The sequence below is a fragment of the Diadema setosum genome, chromosome 7 (genome assembly GCF_964275005.1).
Source record: "Diadema setosum chromosome 7, eeDiaSeto1, whole genome shotgun sequence".
Taxonomy (NCBI): Eukaryota; Metazoa; Echinodermata; class Echinoidea; order Diadematoida; family Diadematidae; genus Diadema; species Diadema setosum.
In genome coordinates this window covers 31,720,356-31,741,159 of record NC_092691.1, presented here as the reverse complement: position 1 = coordinate 31,741,159, position 20,804 = coordinate 31,720,356, and the positions used below count along the sequence as shown (strand labels likewise).

The following is a 20,804-nucleotide window of genomic DNA, read 5'->3' as shown; positions in this document are numbered from 1 at the left end:
TACAATTATTGATAATATTTACAGGCTCAGTAAAAATTAGATCAATGAACGATCCTGCTAAGTGTGAAGGTCTACTATACTCGACTCAAGTGGTGAAGACAATCGCGGGACTTACTTTCGAAGGAAAGTTGTCAATTTACTCTCTGTGTGGCCCTGGTTAAGGTAATTTGTTTGCATTGTTTATATACACAAGCAAGTTTGAGTTGTAAATAATGTAGAATCGTATTCTTATTGTAGTCTGATATGCAAAACATATCGCTAAAGCACGATCTCATGATCTGCGGCGTTGAACGGGACAGCGTTCCTTTGCCACCCCGGTGATGTCCCGGCAGGTTTGTACGAGATAATGCTGGGACTTTCAAGGAGAAGCTGGTGTGGGGAAAGTGTCCATGTGTGCACGTGCATGTGTCTCTCTCCCCCTCTGCTCTGTGTGTGTGTGTACGTGTGTTGCGAATTGCATGAGCTGAATTGAAGTGACTGAACCTTCTTTTCCAAGACAATTGAGCTTGGTGTAAGTAGTGTATGTCTGGTGGCCCTTGTAGGGGAGAGAATATCTATCATCGGCAGTTTAATAGTAAAATTTAATAGTAACGTTTAGACTCTATTTAGATCTAATACATGTAGATCTAGTATTTTTTCTTGAATTTGATGCGATGTTAGCTTTCCGTTAATTGCCATTATTGGCTTGTTTTCTTGTCTCACCTTCTTGTTCGTTTCCACAACAGTCTGTGCAGTGCCATAGTGGCTAGTGATGTCCACACCACCCACATGCCACAGTAGTCAGTAGGCAGACTGTCATGTCTGGACTACAAGTTTAGTACTTGTCATATGATTTATTACAGTTGACATCATTAGAGAGGAGATGCTCTTTTACTCTGTTAGTAATTTTATATGTACATAGAAATGTTAATTCTGTGAAGGATTAGTCTGAGTTCTTTTAGTTTTACTAAGACGTTTCTACAAAGTCAAAGACAATCTCATGATCATGGCTAGTATGATGTATGTGTATGTATGACTGTATCATCAATGAACATTGTCTGTCAAATTAAATTGGTTAATGGTAGAATGCTACACAGTGTCAGGTAACATAGTGGCCCAGTGGGGATATTCTTTAACTTGTACCATTTTTGTGATTTGCTTAAGATTTTACAATAGGATTCAGATTGTAGTACGTATGGACGTATCTATAGGTATCACTAGCACTGCCTGTCCTCAAGTGTATTTGCTTGTTGTACCATATTTTATGTTCTGTTTGACTTCACTGATTTTCATACAAGATGAAAGACTTTTAAAGCAAAGAAAGTTGTGTCCATGAAGCAGAATCAATATTTACATTGAATGGATGAAACTGGAATTACCAGCAACTCAATATTGCTATTTCAGTCTTCTTATAAAGAGAGTGTTAGATGATCATGCACCAACAAATTAATTTTGTATTTTTCTCAATTTTTCTTGTTTTTGCAGCTTTGTGATATGGTATGATCAGCATGGATTCAACAAAGTGGAAGCCAGGTCATGAACATCCACAGAAGAACAGTGGAATTCCCTTTCCACAAGCTTCTCCCATGACAAACTCTTCATACAACGGACACTTCAGCAATGTGCAAAAGCCCATGCAGGATGGCTACTCCCAGTTCAGTATGTCAGCCCATACAATGCCTCCACCACCACCACCAGCAACACTTCAGCCAAACCAAGGCTACCAGGGAAACCAGGGCTATTCACATTTCACCCCTCCAAATGGGGGGCAGAATATTCCTCAAAATATGACAACCTTTCCGTACCAAGCACAAGGCATGCCACCCCAACCTCCTCCACCCTCAGGACCAATGACTGCACTACCTCCCATGGCCTTGGGGATGGGGCAGGGTTTCCCTCATCCTCCCCCGCCACCTCTACCATTCCCACCACAACCAAACACTCCTCAACCATATCGCGGTAATTCGCAAGCTCCACCCCCAGATGGAATGCAGTTTCCACCAAACTTCCAGCATACCTTCCCACCATTTCCGCCTCCTCCTCCTCAATCACCCTCAAACTACCCTGCTCAGTCAGGCAGTGATCAGTCCCCTGTGCCAGGACAGCATCAGCCACACAACAGGCAGCCAGGGAATCGACAAAATACTCCCAGAGCAGACCGCCAGCCGGGATACCAAAGCTCTACAAATACAAGTCACTCTACAGATACTGGTAGTGGACACCAATTCAAGTCAGGCTTTGAGAGGCCAAAGTTGTCACCATACCAGTCCAGAAGGAACAGACAGAATGCTCAAGACCAAAGAACTACATCTCCTCATGATTACTCTGGAGGAAGGTCTGGCATGGACAGAAAAACAGAGACATTTGGTATGAGTGTGTTGCCGTTTGGAGATCAGGAAGAGAGGTCACATGTTGAAAAACCACAGGTTGAAGAGACAGAAGACCAAAAGTGGGTGAAGACCTGGCTGAAGGGGGTCAAAATTTGTCGTCACAACCAAAAAGAGAAGAAATCTGTTGTGAGGGTAAGGAGCTGTATTTGAATGTGTGTCGTGTATTGGCAGAGTAATTCAACACTTTTTTTTTAAAGTTGTATATGCAGTAGAATGCAAGACACTATGCTCAAGAGTTGCATATATGTGTGAGAGTTTGTTTGTCTTTTGTAAAGAATGTAAATTTTAAAGTGTACTTTTTGTTTCCCAGGTTTAATGCTGCTACAGCAAACAATCTGCCAAAGATTCAATTGAGGAGTGCATCACAGCAGCACTTCTACATGCAATCTACACTCATCAGACCATGCAAAGTACTGCTTGGTCAGAGCTTAGAGTGTCGTTAAAGGAAACCAAAATCCAAAGAGAAATGTGAATTGAGTTAAAGTAGCAACATTAGTAGAACACATCAGCAAAAGTTTGAGGAAAATCGGACAATCGATGCAAAAGCTATGAATTTTCAAAGTTTTCGTTTTTGGGATGAACTGCTGGATGAGGAGACTACTTGAGTTTATGGCATCATGTGTGGACAATAATTGTAAAGAAAATATAATGAAAATTCAACATGCTTTCACTTTTCTGGCATAATGAAAGAGCATTTAACTAACCGCTTTCAGAAAGCAGGGGGAATAATGACTACCCTTGATGTCAGTATCAAGTTCATGGAATGTGTAATTTTCATGAAAAATTAATTTTCTGTGGAATTCCCTTTATATTTTCTTTATTGCTGTCCACATTTGTATGATGTCATGAACTGTAGTAGTCTCCTCATTGAGTGGTTCCAACACCAAAACTTTAAAAATTCATAACTTTTGCATCAATTGTGTGATTTTCCTCAAACTTTCACTGAATTGTGTCCTACTAATATACAATGTTGCTATTTTCACTCAATCTACATTTCTCTTTGGGTTTTGGTTTCCTTTAAGATAATCATGTATGCAGGTCATTGATCTATGTGAAGAATTTAGGACTGGAATTGACATGTTGTTACGCTGCATCAGAACATGACGTTCAGCAAGCTGGTCTCGAGTCTCCAAATTCTTAAGAACTCTATCTTAGGTATTAGTATGTGGCAGTTGTTCTCACTGTAGAAGCTCCTTTCCCTCGGCAGATATCAGATGCCAAACAGGTGCTGTGGAAGTTCCTGAATCTACTCGAGCAGCTGAAGGCCCACAAGGAGCAAGCCGATGAAAGCTTGCAAACAGAGGACGACGGAAAGTGGGAACTTAACTACGACCAAATAAAAAACATCATGGTTAGTAATCCATGCCGGTTTTAAAAAGAAATGCTGGCTGACTTTTAGTGACACCTGAATGGTAGATATCAAGTGGCATCATAGTCATCTGCCTTTAGACCGCACCTCCTCTCAGATGAAAGCGAATGAGTGTTATTCATAGAAATGTTGCTTCGTTGATGACATTTAGTTTTGGATATATCAACTTGTTAATTACATTAATAAGCAGACCTTGATTATTCATGTACATACTCGAGCTGATGATGTCATGTGATCACATTGTTGCTCTTCTACGTGGCTGTGGCAAAATAAAGGATAAGTAAGTGGGTGGTGACTCATGTTTTTTTAGCTCTTTTATCCAAGGGGGCTTAAATGTTTGGCTTATTGATTAAATATAGTTGTATTGTTTACTCTTAATTCTCAATGCCTTCAGAGTCCGTGATCCGTGGGACTTGAGGGGCTTCTTTTCTGGCCTTTCTATTCTCATTTTTGATCTTCAATTCCTCAGAGTGTTTTTGATGACTCGTGAACTGAAATCTTTTTATCAATCCGTTTTTTGTTTTGTTTTGTTTTTTCCGTAAAGCCTTTAGAATCCACTATCTTGGAACCTTCTTCCTTTCATCCCTTCCATTGAAAAATCTTTTGAAGAATTTCATTCTTTGGAACCATTCTGTTAATACTTGTGAGTTTAAAAGTCTTTCATGGTAAGTTTTGAACATTTTAGCTAATAAGAGCCTTTTGGCTAACTCTTTGAATCTCGTAGCCTATACAATCCATAATGCTTGATACCCTTCTTCTTTTTCAACCCTTCCATCCCTAAATCTTCTTAACCTTTCAATTCTTAAGGCCCTTTTTTGTTAATTCTTAAATTCTCATATCTTTATTAGGTTCATGTATTCAAAGAGCCTGTAAAGTCTGTATCTGTTTGGACTTATCTTTTTTCAACACTTCCATTCTTGAATCTCAATATTCAGAGTTTTTTTTTGTGTTTTTTTTTTTTTTTTACTTTTTATTCTCATAATCTATGAAGCCCTTTCATTCCTTGAATCACTGTATAGGGCCTGTAGAATTCTTAAATTCTTCTAGGGCTGTAGCCTTGTTACAACTGATGAATATGTTTCTTGCTGCCTTGCTCATGTATTTCTCCAAGGAGGAGCTTGCATCCTTGCAATCCAAGATTAGAGATCAGAGTTTCCAGGAAGGCCTGAAAGACTCAATTAGAAAGAGGAGAAAGAAAAGGGTAAGTATTATAGAAATAAAAACACTCAAGAGTTGCTGAGACTGAAAGATATCTGTTATTAGTTTTGATTGATGTATTATTTGGCTACTCTGACAGGGTTTGTGGGTTCTGCACAAATGATTAAAAAAAAAAAATGTCTCCAGTTGTATTATGAACCAGGATGCAAGAAGTGAATAATGCACTCATTCCATGACTATATTTTGCATGCAGATTATGTGCAGCTCTTTTCTAGGGAACTTGTGTGTGTGTGTGTGTGTTGTTGGCCATATTACAAAGTCCCTCTTTGCAAGGACATTTTGTCTTTATTTTGACTGGTAAAAACTGTTGAATTTAGCATTTAGAGGAATTGTGCCGTGAAAATGTCAGGTCAACTGAAATTTTATAAAATATCCTTTTGAACACTAAAATGTTGGTTTTCAGCCCTTGGGGAATTTTGGTAACCCTCCCCCCCCCCCCCCCCCAAAAAAAAAAGAAAAAAAAAAGAAAAGAAAAAAAAAAAGAAAGCACGCAACAAAAAAGAGGGGGAGTGTGTTTCTGATTGATTTATTTTGCAGAAGACATAAAAACCTGCATGTTTTTGGTGTGTAGATCAGTCAAAAGTACAATAGAAAATTAGAACCTTTGCTTTAGACACAACTCTTTCAGACATACATGAAATGTAAAGCAAAGTGTAAGTGTGTTTTTACTTCATACTCCACACAACCTCTGATCTTTTACACCTGTGCTCTAAATCTGGGACTGCCACTCAGGAGAGACACAGACGTCATCGCCAGGAGGAGTGGGAAACGAAGACGGAGAAGATTGCGAGAGAGCATGAGAGGATCAATGCTGCGATGGCAAAGCACCTCCAGGCAAAGCAGGAGAAAGAGCAGGTTAGTTAGGGTCATCAACCTCTGCCAGAAGCAGCTGAGAATTCTATTCAGATGCCTGAAAAATATAATAGCAGACCACAATTTCTCTTTTGTGGCTCATCGTATCTCTGCTATGTTGCACTTATCTGACAGAGCACAGTGATTACAAAAATTTTTGTTGTGTTTTTTATTGTCCCCGCCGAACGAGTTCGAGCAGGGGACTATGAAACGGGCTCCGTACGTGTGTGTGTCCGTGCGTCCGTCCGTCCGTCTGTCCGTCCGTGCGTCCGTCCGTGTGTGCGTCCGTGTGTGATCAAAATGTTCAATTTGCTACTTCTCTGTCATTTATGACCCAATTTTGATTCTGTTTGCTTTATATGATAACACTACATGGGAGCTTTAAAACTTCTACACAGAATTTCAGTTGTGACCTTTGACCTTGACCTTTGACCTATATTGTACATTTTGCTACAAAATGCTACTCCTTCGCCATTTCTAACCCGATTTCGATTCCGTTTGCTTTATGTGATGGCACTAGGTGAGGGCTTCAAAACTTCTACACAGAATTTTGACCTTTGACTTCTTTGACCTTTGACCTTGATTTTTGACCTATATTGTACATTTTGCTACAAAATGCTACTCCTTCGCCATTTCTAACCTGATTTCGATTCCGTTTGCTTTATATGATGGCACTAGTTGAGGGCTTCAAAACTTCTACACAGAATTTTGACCTTTGACTTCTTTGACCTTTGACCTTGATTTTTGACCTATATTTTGCATTTTGCTACAAAATGCTACTCCTTCGCCATTTCTAACCCGATTTTGATTCCGTTTGCTTTATGTGATAGCACTAGGTGAGGGCTTCAAAACTTCTACACAGAATTTTGACCTTTGTCTTCTTTGACCTTTGACCTTGATTTTTGACCTATATTGTACATTGGCTACAAAATGCTACTCCTTCGCCATTTCTGACCCAATTTCGATTCCATTTGCTTTATGTGATGGCACTAGGTGAGGGCTTCAAAACTTCTACACAGAATTTTGACCTTTGACTTCTTTGACCTTTGACCTTGATTTTTTACCTGTATTGCACATTTTGTTACAAAATGCTACTTCCGGCGGGGACATATATTACGCACCGCGTAATTTCTACTTTTCCTTGTTGTGTTTGTTATGCCTCCGCCACGAAGTGGTGCCGGAGGCATTATGTTTTCGGGTTGTCCGTCCGTCCTTCCGTCTGTAATCAATTTTGTGGACGCCGTAACTAAAAAACCTTTTGAGGTATCCTGATGGAACTTGGCATGTATGTGTATGAGGGGGTGAAGTTGTGCCTATCAACTTTTGGGTGCACAAGCTGAAGGTCAAAGGTCAAAAGGTCATGGTCAAATACTCGAAATTTCACTATTTCCCCCATATCTATGCAATGCCTGAAGATATTTTTTTGAAACTTAGTGTATACATGTACTACCCAAGTAAGATTCTTTGGTGAGAGTTTTGGGTCATGAGGTCAAAGGTCACAGGTCAAAAGGTCAAGTAAAATGTTAAAATGTTACTTTTTTCTTCATATCTTGGAAATGGTTCAAGGTATCTTCATGGAAAATAGTACTAGTATATGTGCATGTACTGACTGGCATTGATTATGTAGGAAATTTTGGGTTCATGGAGTCAAAGGTCAGGGTCAAAGGTCAAGGTTAACTCTTCGAAATTTTACTATATCCTCATATTTATGCAATGCCTGCAGGTTTTTTTTTTAACTTGGTGTATACATGTACTACCCAAGTAAGATTCTTTTGTGAGAGTTTTGGGTCATGAGGACAAAGGTCACAGGTCAAAAGGTCAAGTAAAATGTTAACATTTTACTTTTTTCTTCATATCGTGGAAATGGTTCAAGGTATCTTGATGGAACATAGTATATGTGCATGTACTGACTGGCAGTGATTATGTAGGAAATTTTGGGTTCATGGGGTCAAAGGTCAAGGTTAACTCTTCACAATTTTATTATGTCCCTCATATTTATGCAATGCCTGCAGGATTTTTTTTTTTTAACTTGGTGTATACATGTATAACCGAATAAAGATTCTCAGGGAAGTTTTTGTTTTGTTTTGTTTTTTTTGCCAAAAAGGTCAAAGGTCAAAGACCAAGTGAAAGTGCTGAACTTCACTTCTTCCTCCACATCTTGGAAGTGGCTCAAGTTATCTTGAAACTTTGTACATATGTTCTGCCCGACAGTGATTCTCTCATGAATTGTAGGATCATAGGGTCAAAGGACAAGCGTCAAAGGCTAAGTGAATATGGTAACAATTTACTATTCAATAGAGAAATTGCCCTATTTCTCCATACCTTGAAAATTACTCATTGTATAAACGGTAAAAGGGTCAAAGTCAAGTAAAAGTCCTCAAATCCCCAAATACATGCTCTCAAAGGTGAACTTTCAACACATTGTCCACGGTAATGTAGACCTATTGGGAGAATCATGCCATATGGCAGAGGCATACCAGTCGCCATAGCGACATTTCTAGTTTTGATTTATTCTACCACTCTGAACACATCAGAAAGGGATTGCATTTTTCTGTCAACTTTATGTAAATGCACTTTCAGACTGGACGTGAACCATAATTACCATGCTCCTCTAACATTTTGTAACTTGTCAACCCTCCCATTCTGTTTCACACAACTTCAGGAAGAGGCACTGCAAAAGGAGGTTGACAACACTCTCTCAGAGGTGCGCAAGAAGAAGCAGGAAGTCCACAAGAGCATGGAACTCTTGAGGGCGCTGCGCAAGCTGAGGAAGGTGAAAAGAGAATCAGCAGAGAGGCAAGGTATGTGTGCATTCCGTGTACTCTTAAACCAGAAACATTTGTTGCACAAAACTTTCATGGACTTGAAAATTTGTGGTTCACAGTATTTCCCGTCACTCCATTGATGGGGTTAATATCCATTGTGCCCTCCCAGTATGATATTAATCTTGCAGTATCCAAAGCCTACTACATATCACATGATTTTACTTTGACTCAGTCTGAATTTTCGTGTACACCCAAACTGTAATAGAAACAACATACAGTTGAACCTCTCGTATCCGGACAAGTCGGGACCGGGGCTCATCCGGATAAGGGATTTGGGCGGATACGGGAGACCCAATGCTTTATACATGTACATATACATACACATGTACTGATGTAGCCCATTGTAGTACCACATGTAGTAATGTGTATACTGCAACCTTTTCATTGTTACATTTGGGGATGTTTGGGGATGTTGAAATGTCTGGAGGTAAGCAATCTGGAAGGAAATTTGATGTAATGTATCTTAATCATGTTGGAAGTAATATGTAATTCATGTGTGTTTTGGTAGGAGTTGTCAAGGAGTTGGGAATCCCCCTTTCCTCCCGTAATTATTTTAAAAAATCACGGCGAGATTGCGTCCGTATAATAGAGAGATCCGGATAAAGGGAGGCCGGATAAGAGAGGTTCAACTGTATATACATACTTTATCCATGTTGACATTTTCTGGGAATAATGGAAGAAGGAAATGAATTGGAAAAAAAAATGACTACTCTAGTGTCTGTATCAGAATGATTGTACTTGATATCAAGCTACTGTGCATTTTTCTGAGCAGGGTTAATTGTACAAATAATATCTTAAAGATGTGTGCTGCTTGACTGAAATACTGTGTTGTTATTTTCTGAATTATGCCAAGGATGTTCTTGTAGGAGAATTCAGTGTCTTTCTTTGTTCTTGGGAGTTGTGACAGAAATGTTGTTATTTTCCTTTCAAAAATTTCAATTTCAACAAAAGTATTTTAAGCAGTGATCAGTCTGTGAAAGTGAAGAAACAGACCTTACCATCATTTACTTTGAATGATCACGCTCAACTTGCTATATACAGTGCATATTTAAAAACAAGAAGATATATATATGACCAGAATTTATAAAAATATGATCAATCCCCTGTACAATTTCTGGAAGTTTTTTTTGCTCATGAAAGTGTGAGACTGACTTTATCCTGTCCGACACCATTGATACGTCTACTAATGCATGGCAGTGCTCCCCAGATGTAGGAGACGGTCAAAGCCAGCACAACAAAATACGCAAATCAGTCACTGAATATAACTTGATTAATATCAATTTTTGATCAGATTATTTCCCTTTGTTACAAATGGGAAGAACCATTATTTTGATTTTAATCATATATGAGAGACCTTGGATGTTTCAGCCATGTGTTATACTTGTAAGCTATGGATGTGAAATGCTTGATGCCTGTCACAAGAGTAACTCTTGTCTTCTTTTTTTTTTTCCATTCATTGGGGGCAGGGGGGTGGAGGGGGTTGTGACAAATTCTATCTTGTGCTTATTTTTCTCTTCCCACACTTGCCATGACTGCAGTTGTTTTTTTTTTTTTTTTTTCTTCTTCTTCTTCTTCTTCATTGTTATTGCTGTCACTTTGGATATCAGGCTTCACCATTCCAGAAGAGCTAGATGTGCATTTTGATAAGAAAGTCTCAAGTCTTGAAGCAATGATGAACAAACAGAAGCTCCTCTATGTGGAAGAAGAGAAGGCGTTACAAGTGAGTGATTATTAATCAAACTCATGTATTTGTTATACCAAAGACATACCATTCTGGTCACATGGTTGATAATGAAAGGGATGAAGGGTTATTTAAAAAATCAAGTTATGAGGTTTGGGCACTTCTTTGAATATATTCCTTTACATCGCGTGTAACTTTTATCATGTAAGTCAAACCTGTCCCATTCCTTTGTAATGCGATTTGTTTATATGGAGATATGAGTTAATGATACTAAATGATAATACAACTGCCATATGGAAGAGTTTTCTGCCCTCGTAAATGGTGAAAATTTCATGGTGTGAATATTTTCAAGCCTTCTTGATGACATACACATGTATTTGATGTAGGAAAATCAAAACACTTTTAAGTTATCTGTTTGTTTGCTTTAATAAATGTGTAAGTGTACCTTGAATACACACTTTAAACACAGGGCGTTTAGTTTGCACATGTTTACGCTTTCTAGCCTTCCCCAATATCTGGTACATACAAATGTGTTGGTTATTCTCCAAGTTTCTCTTATTTTGAAGAAAGGATTTTCTCCTGGAAGTTTGCCAAGACCAACCACGAAATATAAACTTATAAATCTCCTCTTTTATAGCAGATTGAAAATAACCACACACACACAGGGGCAGAAATCGACATCTCCTGTAGCTGTGAGATGATGCTTTGAGATGGGGAAGCATCTTTGGAAGACAAATTGGAGATGACCAACATTGAGGGATTTGAACTGGATGAGAGGAAAATTGTCATAGACCAAACAGAAATGTGAAAAACTTTTGTAGTAAGTTGCCATGTTATCTAACTGTCATTGATGTGCATTTGGGCACTGCTGTTCAGTGATTGTTATTATCTTGACTTTTGTCAGATATAAAGAAAATAATGTTTCATTACATTTTATTTCATTTCACTTCATTTCATTTCATTATTTGTCCAAATTATGTATAAAACATGGCATTGAAATTGGTTTTGTCACACATTCATCATGGACACATCTTAACAACAGATAAACAACAAATTACAAAAGCTAGCCAGATGGCAGCTGAGACTTTTAGCAATATAAATTAAGTGTTGCTACTTCCAATTCAAACTAGGCTCTGATGTTTACAGTTCTTTGTCACACATAACATGCAGCTTTTTATTTCAGGACACACTGATGTCTACTGCATATGTTGGCATGTTTCATCTAGAGTACTTATTTCTTCTCTTCCCCCGTGTATCAAGGTGATGCTTGAAGAAGAGCATGAAGAGACGAGGGAAAGAGAGCGACAGAAGAAGCAACGGAAAGAACGTGAGAGAGCAGAGAAGGCATGGAAAGAACAGCTAGAGATACTCTTTGGGGAGTGTGAGTATTTTTCACAGTTTTTGGTGGAGTCCGAAAATAGTACCGTGTGCCGCAAAGCAATGTGTTTAATTTTAGCCAGAGCAAAATAGTGTGTGTGGAGAAAGGAACCCTTGACTACTGTCTAAATGCTCTGGTGAGTACCTGCTTGTACTTGAAAACACACACTCTTCTACACCATAATAATTTATAAGTGCTGTGAGTGATTATTCATTTGATGGGAACAGGCTGTGGATGAGAATTACTTCAGTTGGAAATATTTCTCTAAACACTGTCATGCAAGCCAGCCTGCTTTACTACACTTTATTCTCATCATTTGTGTATGTGTTTGCACATGCCACCATGCAAGCAGCCAAAAAGAAAGTAGGATCGTTGTGTTAGGGGATCGTAAGTTGTTGATATTGCATCTTATTATTTATCTGCACTGTATGACCTGGTCAATGCGTGATAGCTGCTTAATTATTGTTTGTCTGTCAGAGCAAGCCACAAAGGAGTCTGCATAATTCTCACCTGTTTTCTAGGGAGTGTGTGTGTGTGTGTATGTGTGTTTGTGTGTGTGTGTGTGGGGGGGGGGGGACAAAATACTTTACCAACTTTTCACCCTGCTCTTTACGAGATGCGAATTGTTATACAGGCATGGGTAGTAGATGCAACATTGCTAAGGTCCACCTACTCCCGAAACATCCCGATTAAGACCTTGTACACCCTTGGATAGCATAATGTTGCTTATATATGAATATTTCTTGATTGTGTGACTGCTTTGTTCCAATTCAGGTGAAGAATTACACCTGGGCCATCCCCTATTCATGTTCCGCCAGTTTCAACAGCAAGCTGAAAATGATATCCTGTCCCTCATCAACATAAGGTGAGATATAAATTGTGTTTCCGTCCTTTGAATGATGCATCTTTCATACGTCAGGACTAACTATAAACCCTGTTTAAATAGATAAACATGGGATCGAAGATAGGATTTTTGCAGGCAGTGAAGCCACACAGTAAGTCATTTAAAGACCTAATAAAATGGTTTAGACATTTTTTTCTTAATGATGTAATAATATTTAATGTTAAATTCTAAGTAATTCTGTGGCCATGCGGGGTTTTTTACTGTTCTGAATTTTGTTCTATATGTGTTAACATAATGGATGCAATTTCCTAGGTTTTGGAAAAAACTATCACTTCTAAATTGTGATGACGTCAAAGAACGGAGTCGTCGATATCGATTGTCCGACCAGCCTAGCCATAGCAAGCGAGCTAGCAAGGCTAGCGCAGCGCAGCGACAGCACCGGCGCCGCGCCGGCGGCTAGCGCCGGCGGCTAGCGCTGGCGGGGGAGCAAGCTAGTGAGCGCATAGCTAGCGCTGCGCTGCACTATTGTCATTGGCTATCGTAAAGCCTTTGGACAAAAGAATATTCAATGAATTGTATCGGATTTAATACTGCCAATAATACAGATTACAACTGTGGTACGTTTCAATATCCATTATTTTCACTGTAAGACCATGAAGACTGTGGCGAGAAAAGGATACTTCGCACTCGGACAACGCTAAGCTTACATAGATTTGTAGGCAAACTCGTGAAATAGGCCCCACCACTACGTGTCTGTAGTAACACTACGGCGACTCGCCTGTTTATACTCGTGAATTCAGCCCCACCGTGTGGCGTTCATCGGTAGATAAGCATGGCGCTGGGGCTTCCTTCCACAGTATAATACTCGTGAATGCGGCGAAAAAGACTTCCTAATATGTCCCTCGACTAATTTAACGGCCAATTTAACCATAAATACAACCCTACCTTAAACCCTATACCCTAACCCTAGGACCTACCCTTGCTTGCTATAAATGCACGGGTGCATGCACACTGCGGTGGGGCCTATTTCACGATAGCCCCACCACTGCGTGTCTGTACTAATACTACGGCGACTCACCTCTTTATAGGCCTAACGTTAGGCCTACTCGTGAATTCAGCCCCACCCTGGCGTTCATCGGTAGTAAGCATGGCGGTGGGGCTTCCTTCCACAGTATGATTTGTATCATAAAACAAAAACTACTCGACCAAAACTGACGATCATTCTTAATCTTGGTATGGTTTTTCTTAGAAAATGGTGCATCTAAATGACTGATAAAAATTATTGCAGATACTGAGCTTGGGAAACTGGTTAGGCCTAGCCTTTTTTTTTTTCTTTTTTTTTTTTTTTTGAGCCACGACCCACCCTGTAACATACTCTAACCTCCCTAATGTATAGAGTGTAGCCTCTGTACTACTACCAAAGATTCTGCTACTATTACTACTTACTAGTCTACTAGACCTAGTGGTACTAGTACTACTACTACTAGTAGTAGTACTAACATTAGTAGACTACTACTACCTGGTACTAGATCTAGTAGACTACTACTAACGTTAGATCTACGTGCTAGTTTAACTTGCTAGCTCCGGCCGACAGGCCAGGCCACGGCCGGAACGCTCCCGCTTGCGGTGGCCGGAGTAGCCGCTCACTTTGTGAGCGAGCTGGGTCTGTTCTTCTACTACTTACTAGACAAACAGTTACAACTTACAGTGTCAATCATGTAGAATACAGTATATCCTTTCTAATGTTAAACTATGGGGGCATACCACATATACCACTCTGTATTTCCCAGGCGATCGTTTCCGTGAGGTCTTATATTCTCGGACTTAGTGCCATGTTCATTCGCTCTTGCACTGATGGCAGCGGGAGATGCAGCTGGTTAATTCATATCGATAAGGTGCAGCCCCACGATAACGTTCTATTTCATCGGCTGCCTCTCCCTCCCCATCTTCCCCTTCAACTTCATGTGACTCCTCTTTTTCTCCGCTATCGTCAGAGCTGCAATCTTCATCATCATCAATGTCGAAGTTTACCCATACAGGGGAAGACATTATGCTCGAGGTACCAGGTATTTGTGCAAGCTAACTTAGTGATAATGTACGTGGTACTAATGCGTACATGTCAACAGTCAGTGGGTCGATCGGGAGCGCACATCCAGGCCCGGGCGCCGGGCCTGGCCGGGCTAGCTAACGTGTACGCGCATGAACCAAGCTAGTAAATCTAAGTGCTAGTGCTGAGCGGCGTCTGCTAATTGAGCACAACTCCATGCTTATACGTCATCAATCGGTTCAGGGGTGTTGGTCACGTGACATATTTTTTCACAAAAACTGCAATGAGATCCTCCAAAAATGTGATATTTGGGGGAGCTTCTACAAGCGATAAAAACCGAAACGACACTGAAAACATATTTGCATTGATAATCATGACATATATTTTACATTTCTTTTGCATATTAAAACATTTTGCAAGCATTTTATTAGGTCTTTAAATTCTGTTATCATTTGATGCTATAGTATATGTTTTATTGTTTTTTTATTCATTTTGAAACATGGGAATTTAGTGAACATTTGAATGATAATCTCATGTAGTTTTCATATACCAGTGACCAACATTACTCTGTGCACACATACAAACGTTTGAAATTTCATAATCTTTTATCTCATGTGTAGTTATGATGAAACTTCTTCCATTCCTTTTTTTATGCCTCCGCCAACGAAGTGGCCGGAGGCATTATGTTTTCAGGTCGTCCGTCCGTCCGTCCGTACGTACGTCCGTCCCGTTTTGTTTTTGTCGATATCTCAAGGACCGTGTGGTGGTTTTTCATCAAACTTGGTATGAGGGTATATCCTGGGGGGATAATACTTTGTTTGGATTTTAGGGTCACGGGGTCGAAGGTCAAAGGTCACAGGTTATTTTTTAAAATGTGATTTTCAGGATATTGGTACACTTTAACATAAATGCACAGGAAGGATAGTACACTGTTAGCACAATTCCCGCCATGGTGTCAGTCTTATGGTAGTGCTCTGATCCAGCACCTTACAATGCAGCACATCTATATGAAGGTCTTGGTTTCACTTTATTCAGATTTCGGGAATTTGTGATGATGCATTCAAAGGAAACAAGCCAAATAGCTCTATCACACACACGCACACACACACACACACACACACACACACACACACACACACACACACACACAAATCCAACTCAATAAATTGTTAATGGTTTTGCAAGCTCTGTTTGATAGCCAACTGTATGTTTTCCATCTGAAGAGGGCTGCATACCTCTACAGAGTTCATAATAACAAGCATTGAGTCATTGAACTGTACATGTCTTTCAAGTATTGTTCAATGGTGTGATCTTTCTCCATTGGCGGGTTCAATCAAGTAGCATACTGTACACATGAATGTATGCCATTTATACATGCATAAAATTTGCTATATATGAATGACTGCATATCTGACACTGTAACAGAATGGCTGATCACATTTATATATTCATATATAATAATATATATATTCACATACATTGTATATATTCATATATTCATATATTCCTATATGTAGTATGGACCTGTTGATCATTTGTGATTATTTGTAATTATTTGTAATTATACAGTTACAGACAAGCCTAATTTCACATAGACCATGTACAAAATACAGCCGGGCCGAAGGCGGGGCCTAAGGCCGGACCCAAGGCCACGGGCCTTAGCCCGGAACCAGGGGCCCAGAGCCCAAGTGGGCCCAGGCCCAGGGGCCCATAGCCCAAGTGGGCCCAGGCCCAGTGGCCCAGGGGCCCAAGGCCGGGCCGAGGCCAGGAGCCTAAGTGCTGGCCCAAGGCAGGGGGCCCAGCCAGGGGCCACCAGACTGAGACCACTAAGAGTACCAGTCATGACTTGCTGTGATAATGATGTGACAGGCCTGCGCATACACATATTATGTAAATACACTGCACAGGGCTGTGCATATTATGTAAATACACTGTACACTAACTATACACAGTCATGACTTGCTGTGATAATGATGTGACAGGCCTGTGCATACACATATTATGTAAATACACTGTACACTAACTATACACAGCCCAGTCGCTGTATAAATCGCGACAGGGCTGTACCTGAGCAGCCCACAACACAGTGCAAACACAAAGCAAATTTTACGGTTGCATTTAGTTTTGATACTTGACATCATTTTTTGTCACCTCAAATGCATCAAAGACAATCTTTATTAATGAGACTTCATACCGTACCTGTTTTCCTGGGGTTATTTGTGGGAATTCTGCGATCTGGGTACTATTCGCAAATCTAACAACATGTGAAAATATCAACTCCTGATCATGTAACGTGCATGTGTACATTTCTGTGTTCACTGCTGTATTCCATGAACATGAATTCAACAACTACTGTTATATCCTGTAATATGAGCTGCCAGGACAAAACTCACATACATTGTACGCTCTGATTCTGTATAGCAATCACTTTCAAAGCAATGTATTGATACATTTCTGCCAGCTAAAAATTCTTAAATATTGGTTCACCCATGTGAACGGGTACAGAAACTGAAGCCTAGGTGGTGGGTTAAGCAGAATTGCTGCTGTCCTTACAGTCCCACTCATATGTTTTCATGTTAGTCTAATGCTAGTTTGTGGCAATAAGAGAGTGTGCCAAGCAGTTTGCCAAGCAGGGTCAATGAACTTGGGAGTTCAGGCTGCACGTATTTGAGGTTTGCATGCGCGCACTAAAGTGCGTGCTCTAGTTTCTGCTAGGGCGAGGCGCGCCGTGCAGCTGAGGGTTTATGACGTAACAAAGGCTTCTATATTGGGAAATTGGGCGACTTTCAGCACACAATGCTATAAGTATGTATGGGTGGAAATCACTTCTATGGAAGAACAAGATCAGTGGTGGAAATGAGCTGCATGCTTGGCGGAGGTCTGCGCTCTCAGAGTGCTTCTGTAGTTTTTAACGTCTTCCTCTGTGAAAAATGTGAAATCAATGAAAGGAAAAAATATGGTGCCTGGTAAATATTAATAGCTGTGCACATTATTCACACATGTACTATACAATGTATGACAGTAGCATATATTCACTCACAAAAAAACACTGATACATGTAAAGGAGTTAAAGAATCAGCAGACATAGTTTTACAAGATGTATTGCAGAGTTCAATTAGTAGTAGTAGTAGTAGTAGTAGTAGTAGTAGTAGTAATAGTAGTAGAAGTAGCAATGATAATAATAATGATAATAGTGGCTACTTGTATAGCGCACAGGTCCGCTTTTTAGTGCTCATGGCGCTTCATAAATGAAAAGATAGATATAACACATGTTCAAACATGACAACAGAGAAGAAAATGGCAAACAACAACAAACACATACCAGATAAAGAATACAATTGTTCTGAACATTATAGACTGCAATTATAGTCCTCAGTGTGAGAGGAATAGGTAAAGATTTGAAGTTTGGATTTGAATGTTTCTGTAGATGACAATTATAGCTGTACACACAGAGAAAATGTTCCAGTTAAAGAGGAACGTAGTCATACAAAGTGTATGTATTTCACATTTTTCAGTATTTTCAATCTTTCATATCCATATGCAATGGGCATAATGGACTCATTTGCATATCATTTGCATAGTATGCTATCATGGGGTGTGAAAGTATGCTGAGTGTTGACATATAGGTCATCCACTCACTGTATCCCCCCAACAGAGTTCGGAGGATACTATGGATTTGGCCTCGTTGCGCCGCGTCCACCGCAGAGATTTTCTTGTGAGCACTCTACTGGCTGCAGTTCTTCTTAGATCATCTTCAAATTTGGCATGAAGGTGTGTTCTGGTAAAACGAAGACGCCTATTGTTTTTGGTGATGGAGCCCTCGCTTGTTCCGTCTTTATACATGAAAAAGTAAATTTAACAGGGTCTGTTTGTGTGTGCGACGCTGGCCTTGCTTCGTGACCAATTTTTTTATGCCTCCGCCAACGAAGTGGCCGGAGGCATTATGTTTTCGGGTCGTCTCTCCGTCCGTACGTACGTCCGTCCCATTTTGTTTTTGTCGATATCTCAAGAACCGTGTGGTGGTTTCACATCAAACTTGGTATGAGGGTAGATCCTGGGGGGATAATACTTTATTTGGATTTTAGGGTCACGGGGTCGAAGGTCAAAGGTCACAGGTTATTTTGTGAAAAAAATTGAAAATTCATGTTTTCAGTGAACATTCAGCACATTTGTGGCAAACCTGTCATTTTAATATTTTGCCAATTGTGTGAAACTGTCATCACACATTGTCAAGACATTGTACTATAGACCTATTAGGAGAACCATGCATTATGGCGGAGGCATATCAGTCGCCGTAGCGATATATCTAGTTTTTAATATGACTCTGTAACAGTTAATTTAAACATGGAAGAGTTATTCATTGTAAGGGGCTTTTGACAATACTATCCAAATTCTGACAGAGACTCCAAGATGCGATGTTTATAGTAGTGCTCTCTTTGTTGTCTCTTTCCTGCAGGCGTCAGTGGGATGCGTTTTTGGTGCCCGAGACTGATCCGGCGGGAACGAGCATCCCCGTGTCATGGGTCACGCCCTCTGACCCTTCCAATCACATCTGGGCAACTGCCCTCGAGCCAGCACCCAGTTCATGACATTCGGAATGAGGATTTTTGATCTGGCCTGAAATTTCCACACTGCGATTGTCACAGAATCTCAGGATTTCCACTGAACATGACGTTATGTGGCCTAAGCCTACAAATAATTTTTGGTTATTTGTGGGACGATAGTATGTGAAGCAAGGGTCAAAGACTCCTGTGGTGATTTGCTGAAAGTGGAGTGCATAAACTAGAAAGGTCACTGTGTTGTAATAGAGACACACATGCAGCAGAGGAGAGTTCACATAAATTCCACAATGAAAATTCCTGAATGCTTCAAATGGGTTAACAGCTTCCCAGATACATAGATTAATTACAGAGAACTCTGTACTGGGATTTTTTTCTTTTTATTTGGTTGTTTTTTTGTTTTTTTTTTCTCCTAGGAGCTGTTACTGTGTGAGCAATGGTGAAATATAAAATTTTGTTTCAGACCAGTAAAGTAACTTTTGGGCTGGGCCATATAAAAATCATAGTTCTAAATCTGGGTAAATTTTTATTTTCAACTTTTTTCCCTTTTTTTTGTGGGGGCGGGGCACTCACAACTTGTGCAGTGGGGTTTTAGTTGCCCTGGTGTTCAACACAGCGGAGTTATTTCCAGCGTTGGCACCTTATTACGTCATATATCGGAGTCTTGAAGAACTTCTGATAATATGTACTGTTTTTTATCTGTGCAAGATTAATTCACAGAGAAAGAAATGTTTGAGCATTAAACTTTTGTATGTTTCAAAACTCTTTACCTTGGATTGTGTGCTTGTCGACGTGTGTGGTAACTGCTTGTGATAAGGTTTTCAGCTATTACCGGTACTTTTGAACCCCCCTGTGCATCAAATTTCTTCCTGCATAAAGAAAGAGCTTTATACCCTGCATGATTTTGCTCTGGTTGATTTGCAGTCTGTTTTGTGCGAGAAAATCAGATATATCAGTATTGACTTTAAGGAGCATGGTTTGAAAAGGATCCAAGTGGGTTGAGTATAACTGTAGATCCTCTCTACCACACTCTTTCAAACAAGACATCAATGTGAAATAGAACTAGAACCTCTCTATACACAAATGCTAAAAGAATGTAAATGTACATTGATGAGTGCATGTATGCTTTGTGTACTGGAACATCTTGATTACCTCTTAAATAAAAGTAAATTACATGAGTAAATTATACTCATTTTATGGAGTTCTTGTGTGTGTGGATGTGTGCACTGAAAAACAACATAAGAGTGTTTGTGCGTGTGACAAAAAAAAAAGAAAAACTCATCTTTACACACTTTTTTGCAACCTTTTTATATGTAATTTGAATGATTTGCAATACATATAATATACAATGTTCAGTAGCGAGTTTCTTCACTTTGTCTCCCTCTACAAATTAAATTTGTTAAGATCGCATCTGTAAATTAACAATTGACAGATCAGCAGTTGCGATCCTAACAAATTTAATTTGTAGAGGGAGACAAAGTGAAGAAACTCGCTACTGAACCTTCACCCCTCTAAACAAAATATTTCTTTCAATATACAATGTTTACTACTTATAAGAGCAACATAGTAATCTGATACACGCATTCAGTATAATGGTTCAGCTGTATTTCTGCTTTTATTTTCTCATATTCACATTTCCTTTTTCTTTTCATTCACATGACT

The 20,804-nt window shown here is 39.7% G+C and overlaps 1 protein-coding gene across 1 annotated transcript; it reads left to right on the top strand.

Moving 5' to 3' along the window:
* Positions 1–77: 77 nt before the first annotated feature.
* LOC140230630 (uncharacterized) lies at positions 78–20,310 on the top strand. Its single transcript, XM_072310770.1, has 10 exons — positions 78–162; positions 1,465–2,501; positions 3,577–3,720; positions 4,850–4,939; positions 5,689–5,811; positions 8,471–8,609; positions 10,241–10,353; positions 11,575–11,695; positions 12,467–12,557; positions 19,040–20,310. The coding sequence occupies exons 2-10, from the start codon at positions 1,479–1,481 to the stop codon at positions 19,170–19,172; spliced, it is 1,977 nt and encodes a 658-aa protein (XP_072166871.1). The 5' UTR covers positions 78–162; positions 1,465–1,478; the 3' UTR covers positions 19,173–20,310.
* Positions 20,311–20,804: the final 494 nt, after the last annotated feature.

Coding starts and splice junctions, on each gene's coding strand:
- LOC140230630 (XM_072310770.1), top strand. CDS start 1,479: ATGATCAGCATGGATTCAACAAAGTGGAAGCCAGGTCATGAACATCCA. Junction 2,502..3,576: donor AGAAGAAATCTGTTGTGAGG/GTAAGGAGCTGT, acceptor TTCCCTCGGCAG/ATATCAGATGCCAAACAGGT. Junction 3,721..4,849: donor ACCAAATAAAAAACATCATG/GTTAGTAATCCA, acceptor TATTTCTCCAAG/GAGGAGCTTGCATCCTTGCA.